The sequence below is a fragment of the Gymnodraco acuticeps genome, unplaced genomic scaffold, assembly GCF_902827175.1.
Source record: "Gymnodraco acuticeps unplaced genomic scaffold, fGymAcu1.1, whole genome shotgun sequence".
NCBI classification, from domain to species: Eukaryota; Metazoa; Chordata; class Actinopteri; order Perciformes; family Bathydraconidae; genus Gymnodraco; species Gymnodraco acuticeps.
In genome coordinates, this window is record NW_022992351.1 from 2,497,536 (window position 1) to 2,524,007 (window position 26,472).

At 41.0% G+C, this 26,472-nt stretch overlaps 1 protein-coding gene across 1 annotated transcript in view; it reads right to left on the reverse strand.

The window, feature by feature from the left end:
- The window catches only part of stat6 (signal transducer and activator of transcription 6, interleukin-4 induced), a 31,657-nt gene extending 5,853 nt beyond the window's left edge, over positions 1-25,804 (reverse strand). The window contains exons 1-8 of the mRNA XM_034209203.1: positions 25,274-25,804; positions 3,887-4,032; positions 3,509-3,653; positions 3,037-3,117; positions 2,508-2,694; positions 2,257-2,357; positions 1,658-1,806; positions 1,348-1,464 (exon numbers count right to left, since the gene is read on the reverse strand). Of these exons, the coding sequence (XP_034065094.1) occupies positions 1,348-1,464; positions 1,658-1,806; positions 2,257-2,357; positions 2,508-2,694; positions 3,037-3,117; positions 3,509-3,653; positions 3,887-4,020 (914 nt within the window). The 5' untranslated portion in view covers positions 4,021-4,032; positions 25,274-25,804. The remainder of the gene's footprint in view (positions 1-1,347; positions 1,465-1,657; positions 1,807-2,256; positions 2,358-2,507; positions 2,695-3,036; positions 3,118-3,508; positions 3,654-3,886; positions 4,033-25,273) is intronic.
- Between the last annotated feature and the right edge of the window lie 668 nt (positions 25,805-26,472).

The following is a 26,472-nucleotide window of genomic DNA, read 5'->3' on the forward strand; positions in this document are numbered from 1 at the left end:
CATTTGAGTTCAGCTCGAAGTGAGATTTTTTTTTGGTGAACCGAAAAAAGAAACGTTCATGTACAGTGTTACAAATGTATTGAACATGTACAAACTAGGGTTTCCCATTCATGTACCGGGCTCTACAGTGGAATACACACATACACAGTGTACCCGCAACTCTTACAATCAAGTGCTATTTTATAAGTGGGGGGGGGCATGCTCCCTCGGGAAGATATATATTTTTAAATATTGAAGTTAAATGCATCAACCTGGTGCACTTTGAGAGCAAAATGAATTTATGGTAAACAGATTTTCTTTTTCTTTATGGATATTTTACAAATCACTCACCTTTTAAACTGTATAACTAGATAACTAGACTAAAGTTAACTATCTAAACAGAGAGTCCCTTACCTCACTGAGCTGTAGTTATCTCTCAGTCTGACAGGACAGAGCTCTCCCTCTCCTTGTTTTAGAAACAGCTTCTAATATCCGTTAAGCTAACCAGATGCTAACAACAACAATGCAAATAGTGAGTTTGGTAGAAATATACTGTATAATAGTAAAGTTATTTAAGATGATGCCATATTTATTGAAGATTTTACATTATAAATATTCTCCAAAATTATTCAAAAGCATATTCTTCCAAACTCTCTGCTGTAGTATGACACGCAGGAGACTATTGATGTGTGTAGTGAGTTTGGTAGTAATAAGCTGTATAATAGTGATTGAATATTATTGTATTCTCTTTTTTCGGAGTTGCACTTTGCAGACGGTCCCTGAGCACTCGTTTCTTCTCCGGCTGCGGATAGAGACCAATGTAATGTGTCCAGCTTGGAGGACGGCGCGTATTGGCTTTTTTTGATCAAAATGTGATTGTAGTTCGTTGTCAACCTTACTACGGTACTTAGGAGACGTCATTTGTGTTCATGAGTTATTGATCTGGGAAATCAGAATCTCCCAATATCGTTCCCAAATTTACTGAACTAAGCCAGAAGACCGTCTCATTTCGTAGACCGCTCGGTTTGCTGTTCCTTCACTTTATTTTTATATACATTTATTTTGGACGAAAACTTAGCGTGAGGAAAGGCAAGTGTGGCGTGAGTGCGTGAGATATGGGTTAATTGCGTGACTCTCACGCTCAATGCGTGAGTGTTGGCAGCCCTGTATTAAGATCCCCTGAGACACAGTGTCGTGAAAAAAAAAAAAAAAAGTACCCGCCGGCGGGGACCTTGGGGTTTAACAGGTTAAAAGTAGAGTAAAAAGGAAGGGAACATTTTAAGATAAGTAAATGTACTTTATTCATAGTTCTCCAATGTAAAGGGAAATACAAATATATAAAAAAAGAAAGCCATGTGACTGAGCTACCTTTGGATCAGAACCTGCAGAAGTTTCCCCAGCCTCTCCTGGAGCTCTGGGATTGGTTCCCCTATCAGCATTAACTCCTGTCTCAGCTTCCCATTCACGCCAAGCAGCTGCTCACACCTAACAGATAACAAGTTAAAAGATAGTCAAGGAGCAATAAAGAAATAACAAACACAAAAAACGTAAACTCATATGATTGTCACAACCTACAGTATTTCCTACATTATGTGTTTGCCAAAGAATATGATGTTTTAAAGCGTAAAACCAAAAATCATCAAACTGGTTGGTATTTTCCCAGTGGGGTGTGCCTCACCAGGTCTGCAGAGGGTGGAGGTTCTCGTCAAAGGGATGTCCGATGGTTGCCTTGTGCTGTTCCCACCGCCATGTCTTCAGCCTGCTGATCAGTCGGGTCTGACATTGATCCAAACAGTCTACACACTCCTTCAGCAGCTGGAAACGCTTCTACAACAACCCACATCCAAACACATTACACTTTCGCACGTGGGAAAACACATTGATTCATGTCTATGTCATCAAAACACATCATGCATACACATCATGCATACAAACACAGCCATAGTAAATACATCTATACCTATCCAAGACTGCATTTATGCATCAACTGTTACATTTATATTCTAATAAACGTATGAAACTGAACCTTCTAAAATCTCCAAATGTAAATTATAAATTTGAAAACAAACACAAAGTAAATCTGCAAATATTATACTGTACTGGTCAGAATATACACACATTTGACACCTCAGTATAATCAGTATTCTTTCATAAAATAGACAAAAGACATCAATGAATCTATTTTAGAAAGATAAGTAGCCTCAGACTGAAATAATAATCAAGCAATATCCCTCTAAGAAGCCAGTAATGTTGGTCTGAAGCCATTTCCAAGCTCACCGTGGCCAGTGCTTTCACGTTGTACTCCAACTGTTGGATGTGATTCTGGAGTTTCTGTATTTCTGAATTCTTGGGATCCATTCCGTTCTGTTGGATCGGTCCTGTGCAAACAATCAATAACATCATATGTTGAGTCCAAACAAACAGAAATTAAAAAGCAGAAAAACAAATAAATGCAACCATGCATTACGCGAAGATTAAGCAGGGCGTTACTAAAGAGAATCTCTGTGTTCAGTGTTTGTGTCTCTCACCTTGTAAACCCTCAAAGTTCTGCCTTTCCCAGTTGAGCTCTTCTTGCAGCTGGTGCATCTTCTGCCGAATGTCCTGGACCTCCAACACCTTTAGAACCAGGTGGTCTACATCCTGCATGCTGGGAAACGAGTTCTCTCTATTCTGGTGCTGTTGGTACTGTGGAGTACTGCTGGGCGTCTGAGGAAGCTAGAAACATAGAAGTGCACTTAATACACTTACAGTATTGTTTGTGGCGTCAGAAAGATTTAACAAAATGATGCTTCCACTAGTTATATTAAATTAAAAGTGGAATTGATTTCAAAAACAGATTAATTGTTATTTTCACGAATCTCAGAGCAGAACAATAAACACTAAAGAGACATTTCCAACTGGTGACTGTTACTTGCATACTAAAATGCACACATTTCCCTTGAAAATGTCTTGAAAGAAGGCTGTAAAATAGTTTGTAGTAGTATGCCTTTCACACACTAAGAAGAGGGCTGTAGTTAAACTAAACACAGAGCGTATTTCTTATTTTAAAGATCTTACCGTGCCGAGCAGAACCCTCTCCTTCGCCAGGATTTCTTTGACCATTACTGCAAATCGTAGAGGCCGCTGATTAAGCATGGTCTGGAAAGCAAGCATATTACAAATCCTTAAAAACAATCCAAAATACTACTGTGTGGCTACTAGTATTCAGGTAATGTCACTGACAAAACCTTTTTTTTCCCTTAGCTATCTTGTCAGTATAGTGTACAATATGTGGGTTTTTATGTTTACAAGAAGTACTTAAAGAATGTTGTGGTCATCTGTAACGATTTATACCCAACAAACACAATATTCCCATACATATGACACCATCTTCGTGGTTTCAGCCATATGAGCGACACAAATCTGCTGCAACCACTGGCATCTACTCAGAATTAGACATGTGAAGAATGTAGACCACAACTGCCTTCAATCTAGATTGCAAACAGCATGGAGACTAACACTGTGTTATTGAGGGTTTCTATTCCCCTACCATGTTCCTGCTGATCTGCATCAACTTCAATCTGTCCACCACGTTGGCATTCTGCTGCGAAATGGATTGCAGCATGCTGATGGTCTGGTCCAACAGAGTCTGAGCCTGGCTCTCCAGCTCCACCTTTTCCAGTGCAAAGTCGTCCCTGGGAGAAGAACACACACACACACACACACACACACACACACACACACACACACACACACACACACACACACACACACACACACACACACACACACCAATGCATATAGATCCACACAAACACAAGGCCACAGACTAAGAAAGAAACATTAAGCATACGCATGAATATTGTGTACATCTGCAAGCATGTACATGTTACTTTATAAAGTGTGTGCACATGTGTTTGTGCCATACCATCTTTGGCTCTCAATCCATTCAGCTAAAAAATGTCTGACTTCAATGGGAAAGGCGGTTGGGGGATAGAGGTTGTTGACCGTGTCATCAGACAGGCGCTGGATCATCTGGGACATGTGTATCCACTGGGCCATGATCAAGCAGGGCTACACAAGTCAAAGTAGAGGACATTATGTATAACTTTTCAGTGTAAACAAACAGGATGTGTTTTGATAAAACTCACCACACTGGCATCAACAGTGATTCTATGTTTTTCTTATTATCAACAAATCCCATGAAAACCAACAATTCATAAGACTGTATACTTTCCTACTTTCCTATCCTTTTTGCAACACTACCAAGCAAATGTATTCCTCCCGAAGATGTGAATCTTTAAAGATGGCTAACTATTTAAAAGTACATTTTTTATTTCAATATTCTCCCGATGTGCAAGGTTTCAAAAGAACTAAAAGGACAAGTAGAGTATTTCCATTTCATGAAATGAAGCAGCCAATTAAAAAGTATTGCATTAAAATAGGTCACTTCAAGCTGGAACAAGCTGATACGCTGTGATACGTTCAAACAATGTTGAATAAGATATCTTTTTTACACCACCAGCATGGCCAATGTGGGATTCAAACTACAGTTCCCATGATAACGGTTTGAGAAACACCCTAGCTCATTTATTTGTTTAAAACGTTTTGGGAGATCAATTAAATTATTTGCCAGAGAGTATTACTCTGCGTCAGGATTCACAGAAAACATTGGTTTTAGTCTTTGCACAGGGATTTTTATTAGTAAAATAAATGTAGTTCAAAACCACTGCATGTACAGTAGATCAAACAAAGGTTTGTAAAACACCATAGCTTTGAGGAGACAGAGATAGATGTATTTAGTATGTTGTTGGCAACAAGCACATATGCCCTGTGAGCCTTATCAGCTTCCAACATAGGGAGAGAAACACATACTGTTCAAACTCAAACCGTCTGAAAGCTTGATATCTGTCTGCAGTCTGAGTTTTGTGTTTTGTCATGTGTATGCTGAAAATGACTTTCTGTTTATTTGGTGATCTCTGTTATGTCTGTGTTGACAGATTTCCCATTATAAAGTATCTTTAATTTCGCCAGAAAGAGAACATCCAGCCAAATAGGGCCAGGGGCGTACAAAGTCAAGGTTCAGTATGTCATAAAGTAAGTCTCGTTAAATATCAAAGTATGTCGTTAAAAGCTATAGTATTGTAAGTCATAAAATGTCATCTTAAAAAGTTAATATGTCATTATGTACAGTATGGGGGTTAAGTATCTTGCCTAGGGACAACATAGAATAAAGGGAACAGGGCTCAAAGCATTTACCATCCAAATGCTGTACGGCCATCTCACTACTGAAACATTTCATAAAAGGTCATACTATAATAGTTCATTCAAATAAATGTACAGTAAAATATACAGCATTCCAACTATCTGTTATTCGATGCACAAAATTCTTTATTATTCTGCCGGGTTATTTTGCGCCTCTTCTTCTCCCACATTCCACATTGCAGAAACTCCGTTCAAACATCAAAACGTTCAGCTCAGTCGGGAATCGATGGTTATTACTTTTCTCATTCATAACTTTCCTAATTCCAGAGATACATCCCATAATTCATCACATTTTTAACATTGGAGTCAATGGAGAAACTCTTCAGACTTGAAAAATCTTCATGCGACTTCAACTGCTAACTGCTCCTTCATACTTTCACTCAGAAACCTCATTCCAACTTTAAAATGTTTCACATCTTTCTGACAGTATTCATGTTAAACAACTTTTAAATCTGATATACTTTTACAAATATTAAACATTGTTCAGACCTTGGTAAAGAGGCCTTCTTCAGATTTGAACATTAGTGTGTGTTGAGCAGCTCGTTAAGGTTTGTGATCTCAAAGCTAGAGTGGAGGACAGCTTGAAATTCGCCTTCATATTTGTTTTTTTAAACCTGCCATAATTCCCAAACCCTACACTCCTGAGACATAATTTGTCATGACAAACATAGGAAAACATCTCGTAGCTTGAAAAATGAAAAGAAATTAAGCAAAAAATAATTAAACAAAATGCCTCTTGAGGGCATGAAGTGACAAAAAATGTCTCCATTAAAGCCAATTGTAAATTCAAGCTGATCTTTACTCTCAGCATTAGCCGCACACCTTTTGTTAATCTGCCAAAAAGGCCACATTATTAACCCGAAGGTACACAACAAGCACACTTCAGATGCTCAACTTCTTACAGATGCTTCACACGTTGAAATTTCACCGATATCTGTTACGGTTCTTCAACAAAACGTTCACATGTACATGTAAGAGGTTTATCTCTCATTCAGAACAATGGAAACCTTTGAATCTCTGGACACCTCGTTAGCTCAAATATAAACACCTGTGTCATGGAACACGATGATGTCATAACTCCAACTGACATGTTCAGAGCAGCAGACTTCAGATAATGGTTAATGGTTAATGGTCCAGCCTTCAACATGTCTACAGTATGTGCCATTAGTGAGTTTTCCTCAAAAGCTGTTACCATGGCAACGCATCCCTCACCGTAAAACACGATATTGCTATAGCTCCTATGAAAATGGTCAAAAAGTGCTCAAACTTCACATGTGTGCTAACAGTCCAGCCGTGAAGACATCTATTTGACAGTTTTAAGATTTCTTCAAATGCCGTTGCCTTGCAACACAATGCTCACTATGAAACACGGTTTTCTCACAACTTCAGTTCAAATTCTCTAAATGGCCCAAAACTTCACAGGTTTGGTAACGATGCAGCCATCAACACATCTAAGCGTATTATGGGGTGTCATCAAATGCCGTTGCCATGGCGACAGATCATTCGCCATCAAGTTAGTTCAAAAGTTTGCAGTTCAAATATTCTGCTGCTTTCCAAGCCTTTTTACTTTCTTTTCTTCTCTTATCACACATTCAAGCCCCCAGTGTTCATGTATCATTTCAATCTAAATTCTTCACTTTCTTCTTACACATTACATTTCAGCATAGCAGTTTAGTGTCAGCTTTTCAGCATAAAGCATTCCCACTAGCAATTTCTTTAGGAATTGCATTCTCTAGTTGCAATTGTGAATGAATGTTTATCACGCCTGAGGTTTTTTATGTCAACCTCTATCTGGCTGTTTGTTAATTATTAAATGCTGACTTGTGCTTTAAGTTATCTCAAAGACACTGTTTGTAGCTTAGGGGATTTAGTTTGTTTGTGTTTTGGTAACTGTTCAATTTGCTTTCCACACTTTACCTACACTCCACGCTGCCAACTCCCTAAGCTCTAAACTCTACGCTCTAGACTACATTGCTGATTAGAACAATTTATATATTTAATCATATTTTTGTTTATTGTTTATTGTGGGTTGAATACATTTGTTTAACTTTAAACCTTGAATATCTGTGTGGTCTCCTTTGTTTTGTCTGAAATCGGGCGAACATTGCATTTCTAAAGATAATATCAACAGGTTGCTCTTCCACTTTGCTGCTTTTTGAAGTCTAGAATGATAAATGTAACATCATACTTTCATTTGATGGTTTGGTTTCATTGCAGTTTACTCCCTCTCAGTTTCCATTAATTGATTGGATATAGAATAAAACTCTGGACAATACCGCCCAATACAACTTGGAGGGTCAAAGCATTAGAAAGTGTAAACGAGCATGTCAGTTTCAGCTTCAACAGTAAACAACAAACAACCACAGTAAGAGCAAAGGAATTCAGACTTGTTTCACAGATGGCTATTCAATGTGTTTTGGCTTGAACACAAGTATCAGTATGAACTCTTAGTATTGAGAGTTTAGAATAATAAACACACAATGATCCTGTCATCCTCTTGCAGCCATCTTGGTCTCTTTACATTACATTACATTACATTGCATTTAGCTGACGCTTTTATCCAAAGCGACTTACAATAAGTACATTCGACCAGGAAGACACAACCTTGAAGAAAACAGAATCATATAAGTACATCAGGTTTCATAGAGCCAAACATTTCAAGTGCTACTCAACTGGCTTTGTGCTTTGCTTTGTTAATAATTCTATCGCTCGAGGTGGAGTCGAAAGAGATGAGTTTTCAGTCTGCGCCGGAAGGTGTGTAAGCTTTCTGCTGTCCTGATGTCAATGGGGAGCTCATTCCACCATTTTGGAGCCAGGATAGCAAACCCACGTGTTTTTGCTGATGGGAACTTGGGTCCCCCTCGCAGCGAGGGTGCAGCGAGTCGTTTGGCTGATGCAGAGCGTAGTGCACGCGCTGGGGTATACAGTTTAACCATGTCCTGGATGTACGAAGGGCCAGATCCATTCGCAGCATGGTAAGCAAGTACCAGTGTCTTGAAGTGGATTCTAGCAGTTACCGGAAGCCAGTGAAGGGAGCGGAGGAGCGGAGTGGTGTGTGAAAATTTAGGAAGGTTGAAGACCAAACGAGCCGCTGCATTCTGGGTGAGCTGCAGAGGTCGGATGGCACATGCAGGTAGACCAGCCAGGAGGGAGTTGCAGTAGTCTAGGCGTGAGATGACGAGAGCCTGGACCAGAACCTGCGTCGCTTTCTGTGTCAGCTGGGGACGTATCTTCCTGATGTTGTAAAGCGTGTATCTGCAGCAACGGGTTGTAGCAGCGATGTTTGCAGTGAAGGACAGGCTGTTATCTAGGGTCACACCCAGATTCCTTGCAGTCTGAGTCGGGGAAACAACTGAGGTGCCGATGTTGATAGTCAGGTCAAGAGTGGGACAATCTTTTCCCGGAAGGAAAAGCAGCTCAGTCTTGTCAAGGTTGAGCTTGAGGTGATGAGCAGACATCCACTGAGAGATGTCAGCTAGACAAGCAGAGATGCGTGCGACGACCTGGGTCTCTGAGCGGGGAAAGGACAGAATTAATTGCGTGTCGTCAGCGTAGCAGTGGTATGAAAAACCATGCGGGCTAATGACTGATCCGAGCGAGTTTGTGTACAGGGAGAAGAGGAGAAGAACAGAGCCCTGAGGGACCCCTGTAGTTAATTGACAAGGGTCGGACTCAGACCCTCTCCAAGTTACCCTGTAGGTACGGTCTTTGAGGTATGAGGTGAGGAGGGAAAGTGCAGAGCCTGAAACCCCAAGTTTTTGGAGAGTGCGAAGGAGGATCTGATGGTTCACCGTGTCGAATGCAACAGACAGGTCCAGGATGATGACAGAGGAGAGGGATGCTGCTTTGGCAGTGTGCAGTTCCTCAGTGACAGCAATGAGAGCAGTTTCTGTGGAGTGACCTGCCTTGAAACCAGACTGGTGCAGATCCAGAAGGTTGTTCTGATCGAGATAACAGGAGAGTTGTTTAAAGACAGCGCGTTCAAGTGTTTTAGACAGGAACGGGAGTAGAGAGACAGGCCTATAGTTTATAACATCAGACGGGTTGAGAGTGGGTTTCTTTAGGAGAGGGTTTACTCTTGCCTCCTTGAGACTGTTTGGAAAGTGACCAGAAGTTAGAGAACCCTCCAAGAGGGTGGAGAAGATGGAAAATAGTTTTTTGGGATTGGAATAGGAAGATTGGATCTTATCTTGAAAGAAAGTGCTTTTTGCCTGAGAGATCAAAGCAGAGAAAGAGGAGAGGAGAGCCTGATAGGTTAGGAAGTCGTCACGGTGTTTGGATTTCCACCGTTTCCGCTCTGCTGCCCTAAGGACGGTTCTATTAGCACGCAGTGCGTCATTTAGCCAGGGAGCAGGAGGGGACTGACGAGCCTGCCGAGATGTGAGAGGACAGAGAGAGTCCAGAGAGGATGAAAGAGTAGAGAGGAGAGTTTCTGCAGCAGAGTTTGGAGGCAGCAGTTGGAACGAGTCAGAGGAAGGGAGGGCTGAGAGCACCGATGAGGCAAAGGTAGAGGGGGAGAGGGAACTAAGGTTACGGCAGACAGGTGCTGGATGAGAAGAGATTAGTTTGTTATGTTTGGAAAGGGGTAGAGAGAATGAAATGAAGAAGTAATCGGATGTGTGGAGCGGGTTTACAGAGAGGTTAGAAGTAGCGCAGTTCCTTGAGAATATGAGATCAAGGACATTGCCAGCTTTATGAGTTGGTGGGGAAAGAGACAGTGAGAAAGCAAAGGCGGTTAACAGAGATGTTAGTTTGTCTATCTTCCCTGTCTGGAGGTTGAAGTCTCCAAGAAATACAGCGGGAGGACCAGTTTCAGGGATGTGTGAGCGGAGATTATCTAATTCCTCCAAGAAGTCCCCCAAGGCGCCTGGTGGACGGTAGAGAACAACAATGGTTAACTGTATAGGATGGGTTACTGTGACGGCATGGAATTCAAAGGTGGAAGGAGTGAAGTTAGGTAGCTTGAAGAGGGAAAAGCTCCATTTGGAATTTGGGAGAGAGCAGGAGACCAGTGCCACCACCTCTGCCAGTGGGTCTGGGTGTATGGGAGAAGGAATATGCTGTGGAGAGAGCTGCTGGGGTGGATGTGTTGAATGGAGTAATCCAGGTCTCAGTGAGAGCAAGGAAATCCAGAGACTGCAGGGAGGCGTAGCCAGAGATGAAGTCAGCCTTAGGAACAGCTGACTGGCAGTTCCACAGGCCACCTGAAACTATATGTTGGATCTCAGTGGAGCATATGGGATAGACGAGAGCAGGCCGGTTATAGCGATTAGGAGATACACGGGGCCAGTGATAATTGCGAGAAGACACATGAACAGGAATGGAGAAAATACACATGATTATAGCATGAGGGGCTAGAAAACTAAAGAAAATAAAATAGGACACCAGCGGTAATTAGCTCAATCAGAGTAGGATTTGCCTCCTCTTTGCCTCCCGCAGGACTCCAATGTCTTTGTCAGTCTTCGGCTGTCTGACGCTGAAGCTGACACTCCAGGAAAGAGCTACCTAAAATGGACGCCTGATTGCTGAGTTCTCACAGCTGATGGGCGACAGCAGAGTGGCCCTGCCTATATTGTAATGCAGGCTTGAGTGCCCACTGCGACCTGTGTAACAGGTTCCCTGGAGCAGATCTGAGATTTAAAATCTCTCAAAAGCGCCGTTTTAGCTACAATAACTACAGAACAATTATACAGAGTAGAATAAATGAAACAGAGAAGTCTGATTAAACAAGAATATAACTTACAGTGGTTGCTGCGTCAATAGGTATTTACGTCACCTGGTCTAGATGCACACTGAGTTCATCAGATTTTAAATGCGGTATCAAGTTAAGCCCGAAGGTCCCCCCAGTGGACCCCTCCCACAGTTTTTTTTTTCTCACATGTCTCAGGGCTTCTTAATATTTATGAAACTATTAATGTTTCATACCCTTTTAAAGGTAAGAAACTCCGCTAACTGACAATAAGAACAATTGTTAGCTAAAAAAAACACAAGAGTAATACCAAGCCTTTGAATTAGTATTGAGCGAAAAAATGCTAACTAATGCTAACGCTTTTTTACACACAACACACGGTAGAAATGCCCTTATTACTATCTTAACTGCACAAACAAGATATACGATTTAAAGCTGAGACTCCACAGATTCCACACATGTAATGTCATCACTGTAAGACCTCGAATTCCTGGAGCTATCAGCCAGAAAAGAGAAAGTAAACAACATCCGGTTCCAAAAATATTACAATAATTACGTCTTACCTTTTTTGATTTGTGATCAAAAGTTGTGTTCAACGGAATAAAAACGCATCTCAAGGTTAATCCAATGTCTTTGTGTCACGTATAATTTTGTACTGATAATCAATCATCATATTTATGGCAATATACTCGGTATAAAGTATTGCCGTCCAGGCTTGCACTTTCAGATATGCTTCGTTTGCTTCTCTATTATGTCCGCAATGGTAATGTTTACGTAGATTTGGGAACTGCCCATCGATTCTATTGGTTCTGGTGGTTAGGAAAAAGGTGTAAATCACACGAATCGACCAATGGGTTCCAGAGATATGGTCCTGCGTAAAGTATAAAGAATGCCAGCCAGCGTAACAACATTACGCAGCCGACTTCATTTATTGTTTACAACGTAACGAAGCAGGAAATGCAGCAGGACCCAGAGCGCACGGAGCACAGAGCGGACAGCAGATAACGGAATTGCAGTTTTATTGCTTATAGATTATCAGAACATTTCAAAGGGGACACAGCCCCATTGGATATTAATCTATGGATTAACTACATCATCGTTTTTATCGTTTTAATGCCATTGAAGACCAGTTTAGACCAGACAACGAGGAAGGTAAGTCATTGTTAGCCTAGCGCATGTTAGTACCACTTGTTTTGATGTACGTTTTTGTTGATAACGTCACGAGTTTGTATCTTTCAGTGTTGAGGTGGGCACCGTTAGATTCTGTGTCTCCTTGCGATCATAAAAAATATGTTGGATGTGCAGCTAGGATAAGTAATAAGGGAGCGAGGAGTGATTTTCGGTGCTGTAATCGGTTAGCATTTTTCGCTCGGGGCTAATTCAGAGGATAACAGAGTAGGTCTATGTTTTATTTTATTTTTAAATTTTTTTCACAACAGTTGTATTTGGATGGAATGAATACCTATAGTGATAATTCAAAGTAATAAAATGATTTTTACAGTGAAAAAGTTCAAATGGAACCGATGGTTCCCAAATTACCCAGAGGTGAGTCCGATTGGACTTTATTTTTCTAAATCTCTCTAAAAAGGTCAAATTTCACTTGTTTTGCATCAATCTTGATACAGGGTACTTATTATATGTTATAGTTTGGCTTCCTAAAGCTTTTAGTCTACTAACCCATCATGCAAGGGTGGTTTTCACTATAAGTAAAGGTTTTTTTTAGGTGGACATTAGAATTTACATGTTTTTACTATGTTCCATCTGAATTTACTTTAAAATAAAAACATCTATATTGATTCTGACACTTCTACATTCAACTCACAGATGTAACCTTGCTTTGAGAAAAATAATTATTAATTTACCCCTTTTAGAAGTGAAGATATATCATTTGTTGTGTTAGTGGCATTTTCGAGCCTGAAACCTGAAAAACAGGCTCAGGGCTTAACTGGTATGCTTTTTAGCTGGAAGATGACTAATTTACGCTGTTGTACTTCACGCAATCAGCAGACTGGCCCTGCCTATATTGTAATGCAGGCTTGAGTGCCCACTGCGACCTGTGTAACAGGTTCCCTTGGGCAGATCTGAGATTTAAAATCTCTCAAAAGCGCCGTTTTAGCTACAATAACTACAGAACAATTATACAGAGTAGAATAAATGAAACAGAGAAGTCTAATTAAACAAGAATATAACTTACAGTGGTTGCTGCATCAATAGGTATTGTCGTCAACCGGTCTACTCTAGATGCACACTGCAGTTGAAGTTGTGTTCACATGTTGCGGCAGCACCTCAGTAAGGCTGCTTTATAACTACATTGTCCACACTGTTACTCTGGAATCAACAGTAAAACCATGGCCATGGTACAGGACATATGTCTGCCTCTTTAGCCACTGTTTACATACTTTCTTCAAACTGTGTTGAATGTCTATAATGTTGGCTAACACTGTGAATTACAACTCATATACAGTACAAGTGTTCAAAATACCCAATGAATAAGACAAATGAAGCTTAGCGCAAGTTCAGACAGGAAGACCTATCACTCCGTATTGCACGTCATGGCAATACTCGCTCCCTGCACTAAATGACAGGGAGCGCCACTCCTCAGCTAACCTATCACTCCCCTCCATTTACAAGCCTAATCATCGCACCTGTTAATCCCTCTATATATGCTCTCCCCTTTCCTATCAGCTGTCTTCCAGGTGTCAACGCGCAAGCAGCAGCAGGGCTTCGTCCCAGCTCCAGGCATTATTCATCAGCTCCGCAGTCTTGCGGATTAAGCTACAGGCGGCGTCCCCCAGTCGGCTAGCGGTTCCAGCCGGCCGCCCCGCAAACCCGGACGCGGGAGGAAAAGACAAGGAAATCTGGCTCCACGGAAGTTCCTCCGGCTAATGGAAATGGGCTACTTCACGCAAACAATTGACGCACGCCTTCAGTCTCTCAAGAGGGCATCACTGGCATCAGAGCCGCTCAAATGCGGCGCTTCCGGCTTCACGCGGAACGGGTCCTCATCGCATGCGAAGCTTTACCCATTCTGGCTTCAACCACAACCCCTCCTGCAGGCAGGCAGGGCGTAAGCTACATCCCATTGAAGCTACTTCCTCCTGCGCCTCACCTCTAAAACAGGCGTCAGGGTAGCGCTGGCAAGAGGCAGCAACAAATTCACGAGATGTTTCGTATATCGTTATGACATTTGGGTCATGCAGAGTGAGATCGCTACCCCTTTAAGAGAGGGTGTGGCGCGTGCATGGTATGGTAGACCGAGCGGGATACATGTTTTCTAGAAATAACGAGGCAGCTGAAAAAGGAAGGTCTGTGATCTTGCGAAACAGAAGAGCTAAATAAATGCAACGACCTCCCAAGAAGAGCTCGCCTCTCTCCAGTCTTTCCGATAAAATGGGTTATTGAACCCGAAGCGTGTTGCTTCTGCCCTGGGAGACGACAGAGAGTCATCCCCCCCCGTTTCCTCGACTACGGTCTGGGAGCCGACAGGAAGTTCAACACTATGCATTGCTACCTTTAGTTCAGGGTTAAGGTGAGTCCCAGCAGGCAGTGTTGGGTGTAACGTGTTACAGTATGGAGTTCAGTAACGTATTACTTGCATTACTAATGCAGTTCGGGTAATTACTACCCATTACAATGTTCAGTAACTAACGCAGTTTCAAGCTTCAACACAGTGTTACCTGAAATAAATGGCATTTCGTAGGGCTTCTTTTTCCTCAATGACCAAGTCGCTGCACATTATCCCGTTTATGACACGACCAGATACTAAATAAATTAGGAATTCACTCCCAATATTAATTTAATGATTATTGACTGAATGATCGTATGTTTCTCTTTTTCTTCTCCACTAAGAAATATTCCGTTTCTCGTTGCACCAACGGCTGGATCTGCGACAACAACATCTCCTCGGCAGTAGGGGTGCAACAACTAATCGACTTAATCGATTACCAAATTAGTTACCAACTAATTCAGTCGTCGATTCATTGGTGACGTCATCACGTGTGTTTTACGCGCCGTTAAGTTCCAACGTATTGGTCTTTTACCGGTACCGGAGACATTTATAAAATATATGTCATGTATTATTGCTAAAAAACATTATATCGCAGTCTGAGTGTCGCCAACTCGTTTCTAATATGCAAAAGACAACAAATGCGTCTATGATGTATTTTCGATCAGACGAGATCTCTCTCCTCCGTCTGTGTGCGAGGGGGCGGGGCAGTTTACACACACGCAGCTGCTACATGCAGCGAAGCACACTGCGGAGATGGCGGAGAGAACGCGCTCCGAGGTGTGGTTAAACTTTACCCGTCTCGATGTGGAGAATACTTGTTACCAAAAGTGCAATAAGAGTTTAGCATGTAAGGGCGCACGAGCAATTGGTCTAAACATTTAGCAAAAGTGCACCGCATTCAGACGGAGGAATGTACCGGGTTCGACCGTCTTTCTAGCAGCTCTGTAGCCCCATCCACGAGTAACGTTTCCACGTCAGGTGTTATGTATGCTAGCAGCAACACACGGAGTTAACTACATTATACAAACATGGGTTAATGATTAGAGGAAACTGAGTTATTTAGTTTGTTAAAATTTCAGCTATTCTGTTTACAGTCTGTCATCAGATTATTTAATACGATTTGTTAAAGGCTCAGGGCAATCTCGATGACAAAGGTCAATGTTCCCCCCTTTCTACGCACGGAGATAATGTAATCTTAATAGTGTGCAGGCCAAGGCTGGCTCTTCAAAGCAGATATTAACGACGCACTTTAAAGTTCCCATCATCGTTCAGCGGAACTCTTTCAGCATTAAGCGGCAGTCAGTAAGGAGAAACTACGTGTGCACCGGCTATTCGGGTAAATAATATTAATAGCTGTCTCTCCCCAGTTCAAATCACCCACTGCTCAGGGAGATCTTCTCATGCGTTGCCTTTACGCATCTAGTGTTCAAATACAACATTACTAACCTATAACTCCGCTCAACTGGGAAAAGAGAAGAAGAAAGAAGAAGATAATCCTCCAGGAGCACAGCGTTCCTAATCATGAGGAACTATAGGCCCAGTCACACACCTGGAGTTCCTAGGCATCACATCAAGCTCATGGTATTAACGTTCCTCTAACCAAACTGCGTGCATCCACATAAACGTCTTCCACGACAGTTGCTCTTCCTCATCGGGCAACCGTACTTTACATGCGGATATTCTTCGGCACGCCATCATCTCCCGTTTCCTGGACGTGGCATCCGCCGGCCTCACGACGACCGCGTTTTCCCCGACTTAAGGACGTGCACCGCACATCCTCCGTTTTGGGGGGGACATCTGCATGAGATCATCCGCATAGCGGCACACTCAGATAGCTTTTTATGCCTTTCTCAGACCAGGTGAATTTACCACACACTTCCCTTACATTCGATTCCAATCGAGACGTCAGCTTTTCTGACATATCCTTTCACGCTAGCCACTTTAGCTTATATCTTAAACACTCCAAATGCGGCGGCGCCTGCTCCGTCATCGCCGCCCGCATCGACTCCCAGTTCTGCCCTTATAAATCCATGATCAAATTCCTACAGCTTAGACCTACCTCTAATCCTCTCTCACCATTATTCCTTATCTCAGGGAATTTTCCTTTAACTCAACGACAGTTCAATATCTATTTAAAACAAGTCCTCATTAAATCCGGGTTATCACCCCTTCTATACACGGGGCATTCCTTTAGAATAGGCGCAGCTACTTCCGCTGCTAATCAAGGTGTCTCATCCTCATCCCTGCAACAACTCGGACGGTGGTCCTCCTCCGCTTTCTCATCCTACATTCGCCCTGACCTCAATGCCGTGCTGGCTATCCAAAGGTCTCTCCAACCTTAAAATTGGTACGTATGCATATAACTGGTGGTGGTTCCTAGCATGTCAGCAAGTATGTCGCCCCGCGGCTCATGTTTATTCCTGCATATAGATACCCTGTATGTCCAGGTTGTAAAACCTTCGGGTCTGTATAAATGTGTCCCTGCTAAGGCAGGTTGCCCCGCACGTTCGGGAAGCCCTGCCCGTTCCGGGCGCCCCGCACGTCGGGTCGCCCGGTGCGTCCGGGATGCCCCGTTCGCCCGGGATGCCCTGTACGTCCGGGACGCCCTGTATGTCCAGGACGCCCTGTATGTCCAGGATGCCCCGTACGTCCAGGATGCCCTGTATGTCCAGGATGCTCAATCTGATCAATGATGACATGTATAGCCGCATGTCATCATTTCAGCGCTGGTTGTCTTGGTGGTGCCCAGCAAACAATGTGGGCTTCGTAAATAATTGGACAGCCTTCTGGGGAAAACCTGGTCTGATTTAAGAGAGACGGCATTCATCCTACTTTGGAAGGTGCAAATCTCATTTCGGCAAACATTTCAGGGCTTTGTGGACTTAATCCATGACAAACTGGAGTTGAGACCAGGAGGCGGAGTCGCAGTCTTACACGCTTCTCTGCGCTCTCTCCTAGGCAGTCATCCATAGGAATCCCGAACCCAATAAAATACCCAATATTAGCGGTGTGTGTGTCTGCCCAAGGACAAGTTAAGGTAAAACCTAATAGAGGTGTCATACATAATAACCTAATAAAAGTAAATGTAACAACTACTACAGTGCAACAAAACAGGAATATTAAATGTGGTCTCTTAAACATAAGATCTCTAGCATCTAAAGCAATATTGGTAAATGATTTAATATCAGATTATAATATTGATATATGCTGTCTCACTGAAACTTGGTTGAGACATGAAGAATATGTCAGCATAAATGAGGCCACTCCACCCAGCCATATCAATACTCATATTGCCCGAGGCACGGGCCGAGAAGGTGGAGTTGCAGCAATCTTTGACTCAAGTTTACTTATCAATACTAAACCAAAATTAAATTATACCTCCTTTGAAAGTCTCGTTTTTAGTCTTACGCATCCGACCTGGAAAACTTTGCAGCCAATCTTATTTGTTACAGTGTACCGTGCACCAGGTCCTTATTCAGAATTCTTATCTGAATTCTCTGAGTTTTTATCAACTTTGGTACTTAAAACAGATAAAGTAATTATCGTAGGTGACTTTAATATTCATGTTGACGATGATAAAAATAGCCTTACTGTTGCATTTAACTCTATATTAGATTCTGTTGGTTTTTGTCAGAGTGTAAATAAACCAACCCACTGCTATAATCACACTCTCGACCTTGTTCTGACTTATGGTATTGAAATTGAGCAACTATTAGTCGAACCGCATAATCCTGCTTTATCCGACCATTTCTTAGTAACTTTTGAAGTACTGTTACGAGACTACAAAGCATTAGTCAAAAGCTCCTGCAGCAGAAACCTATCTGTTAGTGCTATAGCCAAATTTAAGGAAGAGATTCCACCAATACTTAACTCTATAGCATGTCTGCTTGTAAGGGAGGAAACTTATACAAAATGTACACCACCCCAAATTGATCATGTTGTTGATAGTGCTACAGATGCGCTGCGAATAAAATTAGACTCTGTTGCTCCTTTGAAAAAGAAGAAAATAAAACAACATAGATTAGCTCCATGGCATAATGCCGAAACCCGCAAAATAAAGCAAAAGTCGAGACAACTTGAAAGGATATGGCGTTCCACTAAACTTGAAGAATCTCGTTTAATTTGGCATATTACTCTCAATGAATATAAGAAAGCACTGCGTAAAGCGAGAGCAGCCTATTACTCTTCATTAATAGATGAGAATAAGAATAATGCAAGATTTCTTTTCAGCACTGTAGCCAGGCTGACAGAAAGCCACAGCTCAATTGAGCCTTCTATTCCCATAGCACTCAGTAGTAATGATTTTATGTGCTTTTTTAATGATAAAATTGTTACTCTTAGAAACAAAATTAATGACCTCTTGCCTTTGACCAGTATAATGTTATCAACAGCTCCCGGAAACGTAAGTTCTAATATTACACTAGATAGTAAACTAGAAGGCTTTTCAGCCATAAACCTTGAACAATTAAATTCAATGATTCTCTCTTCTAAACCATCAACGTGTATGTTAGACCCAATTCCAACTAAGCTGTTGAAGGAAGTTTTTCCATTAATTAGCACTTATTTATTAAATATTATGAATATGTCTTTATTATCAGGCTATGTTCCACAATCATTCAAAGTAGCAGTGATAAAACCGCTTCTTAAAAAGCACAACCTCGATCCAGAGGTTTTAGCCAATTATAGACCTATTTCCAATCTTCCGTTCCTCTCAAAAATTCTTGAGAAAGCGGTCGCAAAACAGCTGTGTGATTACTTAAAAAACAATGATTTATTTGAAGATTTTCAGTCTGGCTTTAGAACACATCATAGCACAGAGACAGCTCTGGTTAAAGTCACAAATGACATTCTAATAGCCTCTGACAAGGGACTTGTCTCTATTCTTGTTTTTCTCGATCTCAGTGCTGCATTTGATACTATCAACCATGATATATTATTGCAAAGACTAGAGCACTTAGTTGGCATACAGGGAACTGCTTTAGACTGGTTTAGGTCCTATCTATCTGAACGCTCTCAGTTTGTACGTGTCAATGATGAATCTTCCACGCAAACCAAAGTTAGCCATGGAGTGCCACAGGGCTCAGTGCTCGGACCTATTTTGTTCACATTATATATGCTTCCGTTAGGCAATATTATAAGGAATCATTCTGTACATTTTCATTGTTATGCGGATGATACTCAACTATATTTATCAATCAAGCCTGATGAAATTAATCATCTAAATAAAATTCAAGACTGCCTTAAGGACTTAAAAACGTGGATGACCTTAAACTTTTTGATGTTAAACACGACCAAAACTGAAGTTATTGTACTTGGCCCGAAGAATCTACGAAACAAATTATCTAAGGATATATTAACTATGGATGGCATTAATTTGGCCTCCAGTGAGACTGTAAGGAATCTTGGTGTTATATTTGATCAGGATTTATCCTTTAACGCCCACATAAAATCAATTTCAAGGACCGCCTACTTCCATCTACGTAACATTGCAAAAATCAGGCATATCTTGCCTCAAAACGATGCAGAGAAACTAGTCCATGCATTTGTTACTTCAAGGCTGGATTATTGTAACTCTTTATTATCAGGGTGTACCAAGAAGTCAGTCAAGTCGCTTCAGCTGATTCAAAATGCTGCAGCTCGTGTACTAACCAGAGTTAGGAAAAGGGACCACATTACTCCTGTTCTGGCTGCCTTACACTGGCTCCCTATAGAACACAGGATAGAATTTAAAATTCTTCTTCTCGCCTACAAAGCCCTTAATGGGCAGGCGCCATCTTACCTTAAAGAACTCATTATACCCTACTGTCCTACTAGGGCATTGCGTTCCAAGAATGCAGGGTTGTTGGTTGTTCCTAGAGTCTCTAAAAGTACAATGGGAGCCAGAGCCTTTTCTTATCAAGCTCCACATTTGTGGAATCAGCTTCCAGTTTGTGTTCGGGCAGCAGACACCCTATCCGTTTTTAAGAGTGCGCTTAAGACCTTCCTTTTTGATAAAGCTTATAGTTAGGGCTGATTAGATTCAGCCCCTAGTTTTGCTGATATAGGCTTAGTTTGTCGGGGGACATCTTACTTCTTCCTTCTCTCTGTCTATACTTGTGTACTCTCATGTTCCGACTTTTTGGTGTCTGTATACGCCGGGATCCGGAGTCATGGATGATCCTGCGCTCCTCTGTCCTGGATCTTGAGTCGTGGCTGTGGTCCTGGATCATAGGTCCTGGATGGATATCCTCGTGGATTCATCTTCCTATTATACACACATGCATTTCCAAACATTTGGACTACCTATGTTGCAAATGTATTATCTTTTCAATTTACAAACGGCATCTATTGCACGTCTGTCCGTCCTGGGAGAGGGATCCCTCCTCTGTTGCTCTCCCTGAGGTTTCTCCCATTTTTCCCTTTAAACTGTGGGTTTTCTTCGGAAGTTTTTCCTTGTACGATGTGAGGGTCTAAGGACAGAGGGTGTCGTATTGTCATACTGATATTTTGTACAAACTGTAAAGTCCACTGAGACAAATGTAACATTTGTGATATTGGGCTATATAAATAAACATTGATTGATTGATTGATTGATTGATGCCCTGTATGTCCAGGATGCCCTGTATGTCCAGGATGCCCCGTATGTCCGGGACGCCCTGTACGTCCGGGATGCCCCGTACGTCCGGGAAGCCCCGTATGTCCGGGTCGTTAACCTCCGGTCCGTATAATGTGTCCCTGGTAAAGTCAGGTTGCCCCGCACGTTCCGGGCGCCCCGCACATCGGGTCGCTCGGTGCGTCCGGGATGCCCCGTACGTCCGGGATGCCCTGTATGTCCAGGATGCCCTGTATGTCCAGGATGCCCCGTACGTCCGGGACGCCCCGTACGTCCAGGATGCCCCGTCCGGGAAGCCCTGTATGTCCAGGAAGGATGCCCGGGAGGCATCAGATGTTTAAATTCTCACATGTATTAACCTCTCATTTCCATCCATAGATTTCCACTGCATCCCACAAGGTAAGATTCTTCACGTTCAGTACTTCATACTTCATTCTTTTGGGGGTTCATCGGAAACGGTTCTTCCCTTCCTGATTGATATCCTACAAAACCTGGGCCTAATCGCCAAAACACCATTTCATTCACTTGTTATAAACTGTCATCATTATGTTTCATTTATATAATGTGACCGATAATAAATATGTATTCCATACATCACGTCTCTCCCGATTGAACTAATGTTGCTCGTATTTAACACAGAAAACCAACTTTAGTTGTGTTGTATAACGTTTTTTCTTTTTACTTTCCCTTTTTCATAGAGAGAACAGACTGGAAAGTGGGAGGGAAAGAGTTTAACGACCACAGCTCGGAATCAAATCACGGTCAGATGCAATAAGACTCAAACATTTCATTGTGTTGGTTATTCTGTACACACTGTCCTATTCCTATACATCCGTCCAGTGAGAGGGATCCCTCCCCAGCTGCTCTACCTGAGGTTTTGACTATTTTATCCCAGTTCAAATGTTTTGGGGGAAACCTTTTTTCTAATAGGATAAAAGACGATGTATATGCTGCGCAGAGTGTAAAGCCCATGAGTGAAATGTGTCATATTGCTGGTTCTAAATAAGTCAAATTGACTTGAAACAGGGTCAGCAATATATTCCCCTGATGAAGCTACACTATCTAATGTACAGAGAGTCTGCACACTTAGTGCTGACAATATTTAAAAATATTACGTGCAGAAATAAAGGACCGTAACACAGGGGGGGGAGTCAAACGTCAGAGGTAGCACTCTCAACAGACTCATTTTTAAAACCCAAAATCCCAAATCTTTCTCTGAGGACTTAAATTGAGTAATAAAAACAGAGATGTAGCACCTTCTGCAAGCTGTTGATATGATACACAAAATAAAGATATATTTTCAACTTTAGCTACATTTCTTGTTGAAGATGACAGACTGTATAACTGATCCTATCTGTTAGAGAAATAAAAATCACATGTCATGGTGGTGTTGTTGAAGTCACTGCATAATGGGAAGTCATACCAATACTGGGCACTTTCTACTAGCATTCTCAGAAATTAATTTGGGGGAATTTGACAATCATTGTGTGATCATTTAGAATTCGTAATGTCACAAAAGTCCCATAATATCAATACACACACAACAAGTTATAAATTATACTACAAATGCAGACTCCTTTAAATCAGCCTCAGGGGAACAGACAAACAATCATCTTTCAAAAACACAAATCTAAGTGTTATTGGACTCCAGCAGCCTTCCTCTAATGCCAACAATGAGCTTCAAAACCCTGAAAAGGAAAAAAAATCTGAGCCATTGAAATGTGGCTGCCAACTGACACTGTAAATTGCTTCACTTCCTCACAGAAAGCCCAACGTTTACTTATCTGACAGAACGCATCGTACAAGTCATCTGCTGAAATATCATTTATCCAATAAGTGAAGCTGAACATCTATAGGTGAGGTCTGCAAAAAGTGCTCTCTTGAATTCATCTGTGATTTGCAGGTTCAACATCCATACCAATTTAAACTATTCAATTTGATGTGAAAGCGAGTGTACAGTACATTGTGGTAAGGACCTCAAAATTGATCTTTCAAGGTTGAGACACTGAGGAAACCAGAGGCTCAATATGAGCTTTTATTGTGTGTACAAGAAGCATTAGCATCATTTAAGTAGCCTATGTCATATTATCATTTTTATGGCACATTTTTCAAAAAAAGAGTATAATGCAGCAGTTAATACTAAAATATGATAAAGCTAGAATATACTACATGTAAACGCAGACTAAAAACTCATCTCTTTCGACTCCACTTCGAGCAATACAATTACTAACAAAGCAATGATATACTAATAAAGGACTGGCTTATCTAAAGCCAGTTGAGTAGCACTTGAAATATTTTGGCTCTATGAAACCTGATATACTTATATGATTCTGTTTTCTTCTAGTTTGTATCTTCTTGGTCGAATGCACTTATTGTTAGTCGCTTTGGATAAAAGCGTCAGCTAAATGCAATGTAATGTATAAGGATAATTTGGTATTTAGTAGTTAGGGTTTAGGGTCAGCCTTACTGTAGTTTTGTAGGTTGTTAATATTACTGTATAAAACATACACATTTTCAAATCAAGACAATGTTTAAGTATACATATATTCTAAGTACTATCTGCTTGGTGTCTGTTTGTCCCTAGTGTGTCTTCCAGGAGTGTCTCCATTGGATTGTGTATGAAGATCATCTGCCTCTTGTGTTTTCTTTCACTTAACCCTCATGCTGTGGAAGTAGCAGCTGATCTAACTTAGTTGGGTCATGATTGTCCTCACCTTGTTGGTAAAAGGTTTTCAAGAAGTTCAGTCTGATTGTTAGGATCAGCTAGACCAGGGGTCTCAAACTCAAGGCCCGGGGGCCAAATCCGGCCCGCGACTTCATTTGCAAAGAATATAATAAGTTTATTATATCGGTTACATGCCACTTTACAGAAGCAGGTTGCCCATAAGCTACATGTCCCACAATGCATCTCGTTTTGTGACATGCGCACTGAAGAGACCTGGACTTCTGCTTTCAGACGTAGTTAATTACTAAGTTATTATCCTATCCGATAATAATCCAATTCAGAGGCAATAATGTAATATAATACATTATTTTATATTTATATTATATATTTATATCGTTACAACCGGCCCTTTGAGTGCAACCTTTATGCGAATGTGGCCCGTGATGAAATTGAGTTTGACACCCCTGAGCTAGACAGTCTTCCTTTCCCTGGTGTACACTGCTGAACCTGGATGCCTTTCAAAACTGAGACACACAAGTAACTAACTCTACATCAAGTCTTATAAACACTTCACTTGTTTATGCAGGTTGGATACTATCAACATTAATCCCAGTCCTACGAAGATATGAATACGTGTTTAATCCTGTAAGAGCTAAGATCCTCTGATGGGTACCTTCTAAAAAAATGTGGGTGACTCAGGAAGACATCAGGCGAGCGACACCCTGTCCTCTTTTAAATATCCAGCAATTTAAAAGAAATGCATACATTTGAATTTAATTAAGTCATTGCTGGGCTAATAAAAAAGTATATTGTTTTGTTATTTTAATATCTTATTGTATACTCTATTTTTGTTTATTCCTACATGAATGGTTTTATATAATTATGTTATTTTAGTGTTATTGTATTGGATTATTTTGTATTCTGTTTTGAAGCACTTTGTTATTATGTATGGGTAGGTGCTATACCAATAAAATGTGTTTTTATTATTTTCATTATTAGTATTGTTGGACTGTAGCCTATTGTACTTTTACATTGCTCTCTTTTAAGGTTAGTTATATATATCATTAAACATCTTAAATAATTAAATAACCATGTACTGGATGACAAAGCCCAGCTGCATACCTGTGGCCTGATATGGTATTTACTAAATGTTATGTTTAATAACATTATATGAACTGTATTTGTAATGAATATTAATATATAACCAGTTCCAGTGTTAATGCCAAACATAAAAAAGAGGTAAGGCTTTAACAGAAAACAATGAATCCTATTCAGTTTATAGGCGCAGGGTGAAGGAGTTGATAAAGATGGTTGTTCCTTCGATCATTGCATAAGCAAAAACAATGATTAGCAGAACTCTCTTTAGCTGGTTAAAGTTTAAATAAATCCTGAGATAATCCCTATAAAGGATCGCATGACTGTAACATAATATAAATCCGACAAATATTCTTCAAGTTTTTTTTAACTAAACATGACATAGACTACCTCCTTTATTACGCAACATTGTTACTATTGACAAGGCCTTCTCAGCTGCAGGCCGTATACATTTACCAGAATAATATTCCTACGAAAAAAACAAACAACAAGGACACTTACCTTCAGTTAAATATTGATTTCAAAACATTAAAAAGGGCTGTGGTCCGTTTCCTCTTCGTCCTCCGCTGTCTCATAAGTATTCCGCTGGATCGAACACCCTACTGAACATTTCCTGCCTCCATCTCTCACTTTAATGCTCACATTTGTCCATTAAAAGCTGCACAGTTGCTATCTTTTTAACCGAGGGCAAATTAACTTAGAGTGCCGAGCATTTGAGCACACCGAAAACTTCTACCAACGTATAAGTCTTACTTCCCTGTTACACACGACCAGAGGCGAGCTTTATTTCCTGCCCGTGCACGTTCAAGTTCACACAAAACCAAATGATGTCTGCCATTCAAACATCACGGCTGCTGTTTAATATGATGATGATGTGTACATGTAGGCGGTTTCATGCAAACATAAGCTACGTCTAAAAATGCGCCGTGTGTGTTTAGTAGCAAAGATACCAAGATTACACTGCCCTGAAATAATGCAATCTCATGCATGAAACGACAGAAAATAGAGCATATTAATATACGCATTTATCTCCTCCCTATGAGACGAAAGTCGAGTCTGGTGGGCTGGTAGTTGGCAAACTTCCAGAGAAGGAGACGTAGGCGGAGTAATGTTGCGTAATTTCACCAGATGTGGTAACTTCCAGTAAATATCTGCTGTGACACATGATACCCTATCTGCAGATGGCAGTGCCATGGCAGACATCTTCCCAACGGCATCCATTGTACAACAATCCACAGGCCCACACATTATGATTTTACCTCTGTGACCTCAAGCAGATTCATTCTTCTTATATAAGTAGGATGACATTTAGGATATGAAAATATGGAAAAAGATTCCCAATCAGGATTGTTCTACATCTTGTATGCATAGGCTACAGCACATGTATTCCAGATATAACATTTTTCAGTTTTTATGTTTAAAAAAAAAAAAACTCAAATAATATACAGTATAATAATGACATAACATGACACGTGTTAATAGGCGGATTTTGCGGGGCCCTGGTGGCTGAAATATGTTACAGCATTACTAAGTCTAAAACTGTTCCAATACAAATATTTCGTATATCAATATTTTAATAGATGTAATAAAATGATTGTTACAATACAAATCTGAATAATATCATATTTTGTTTGAAATCATTTCATTTTAGAGCAGTCGCATGTTGTGACGTGTGTGTGTGTGTGTGTGTGTGTGTGTGT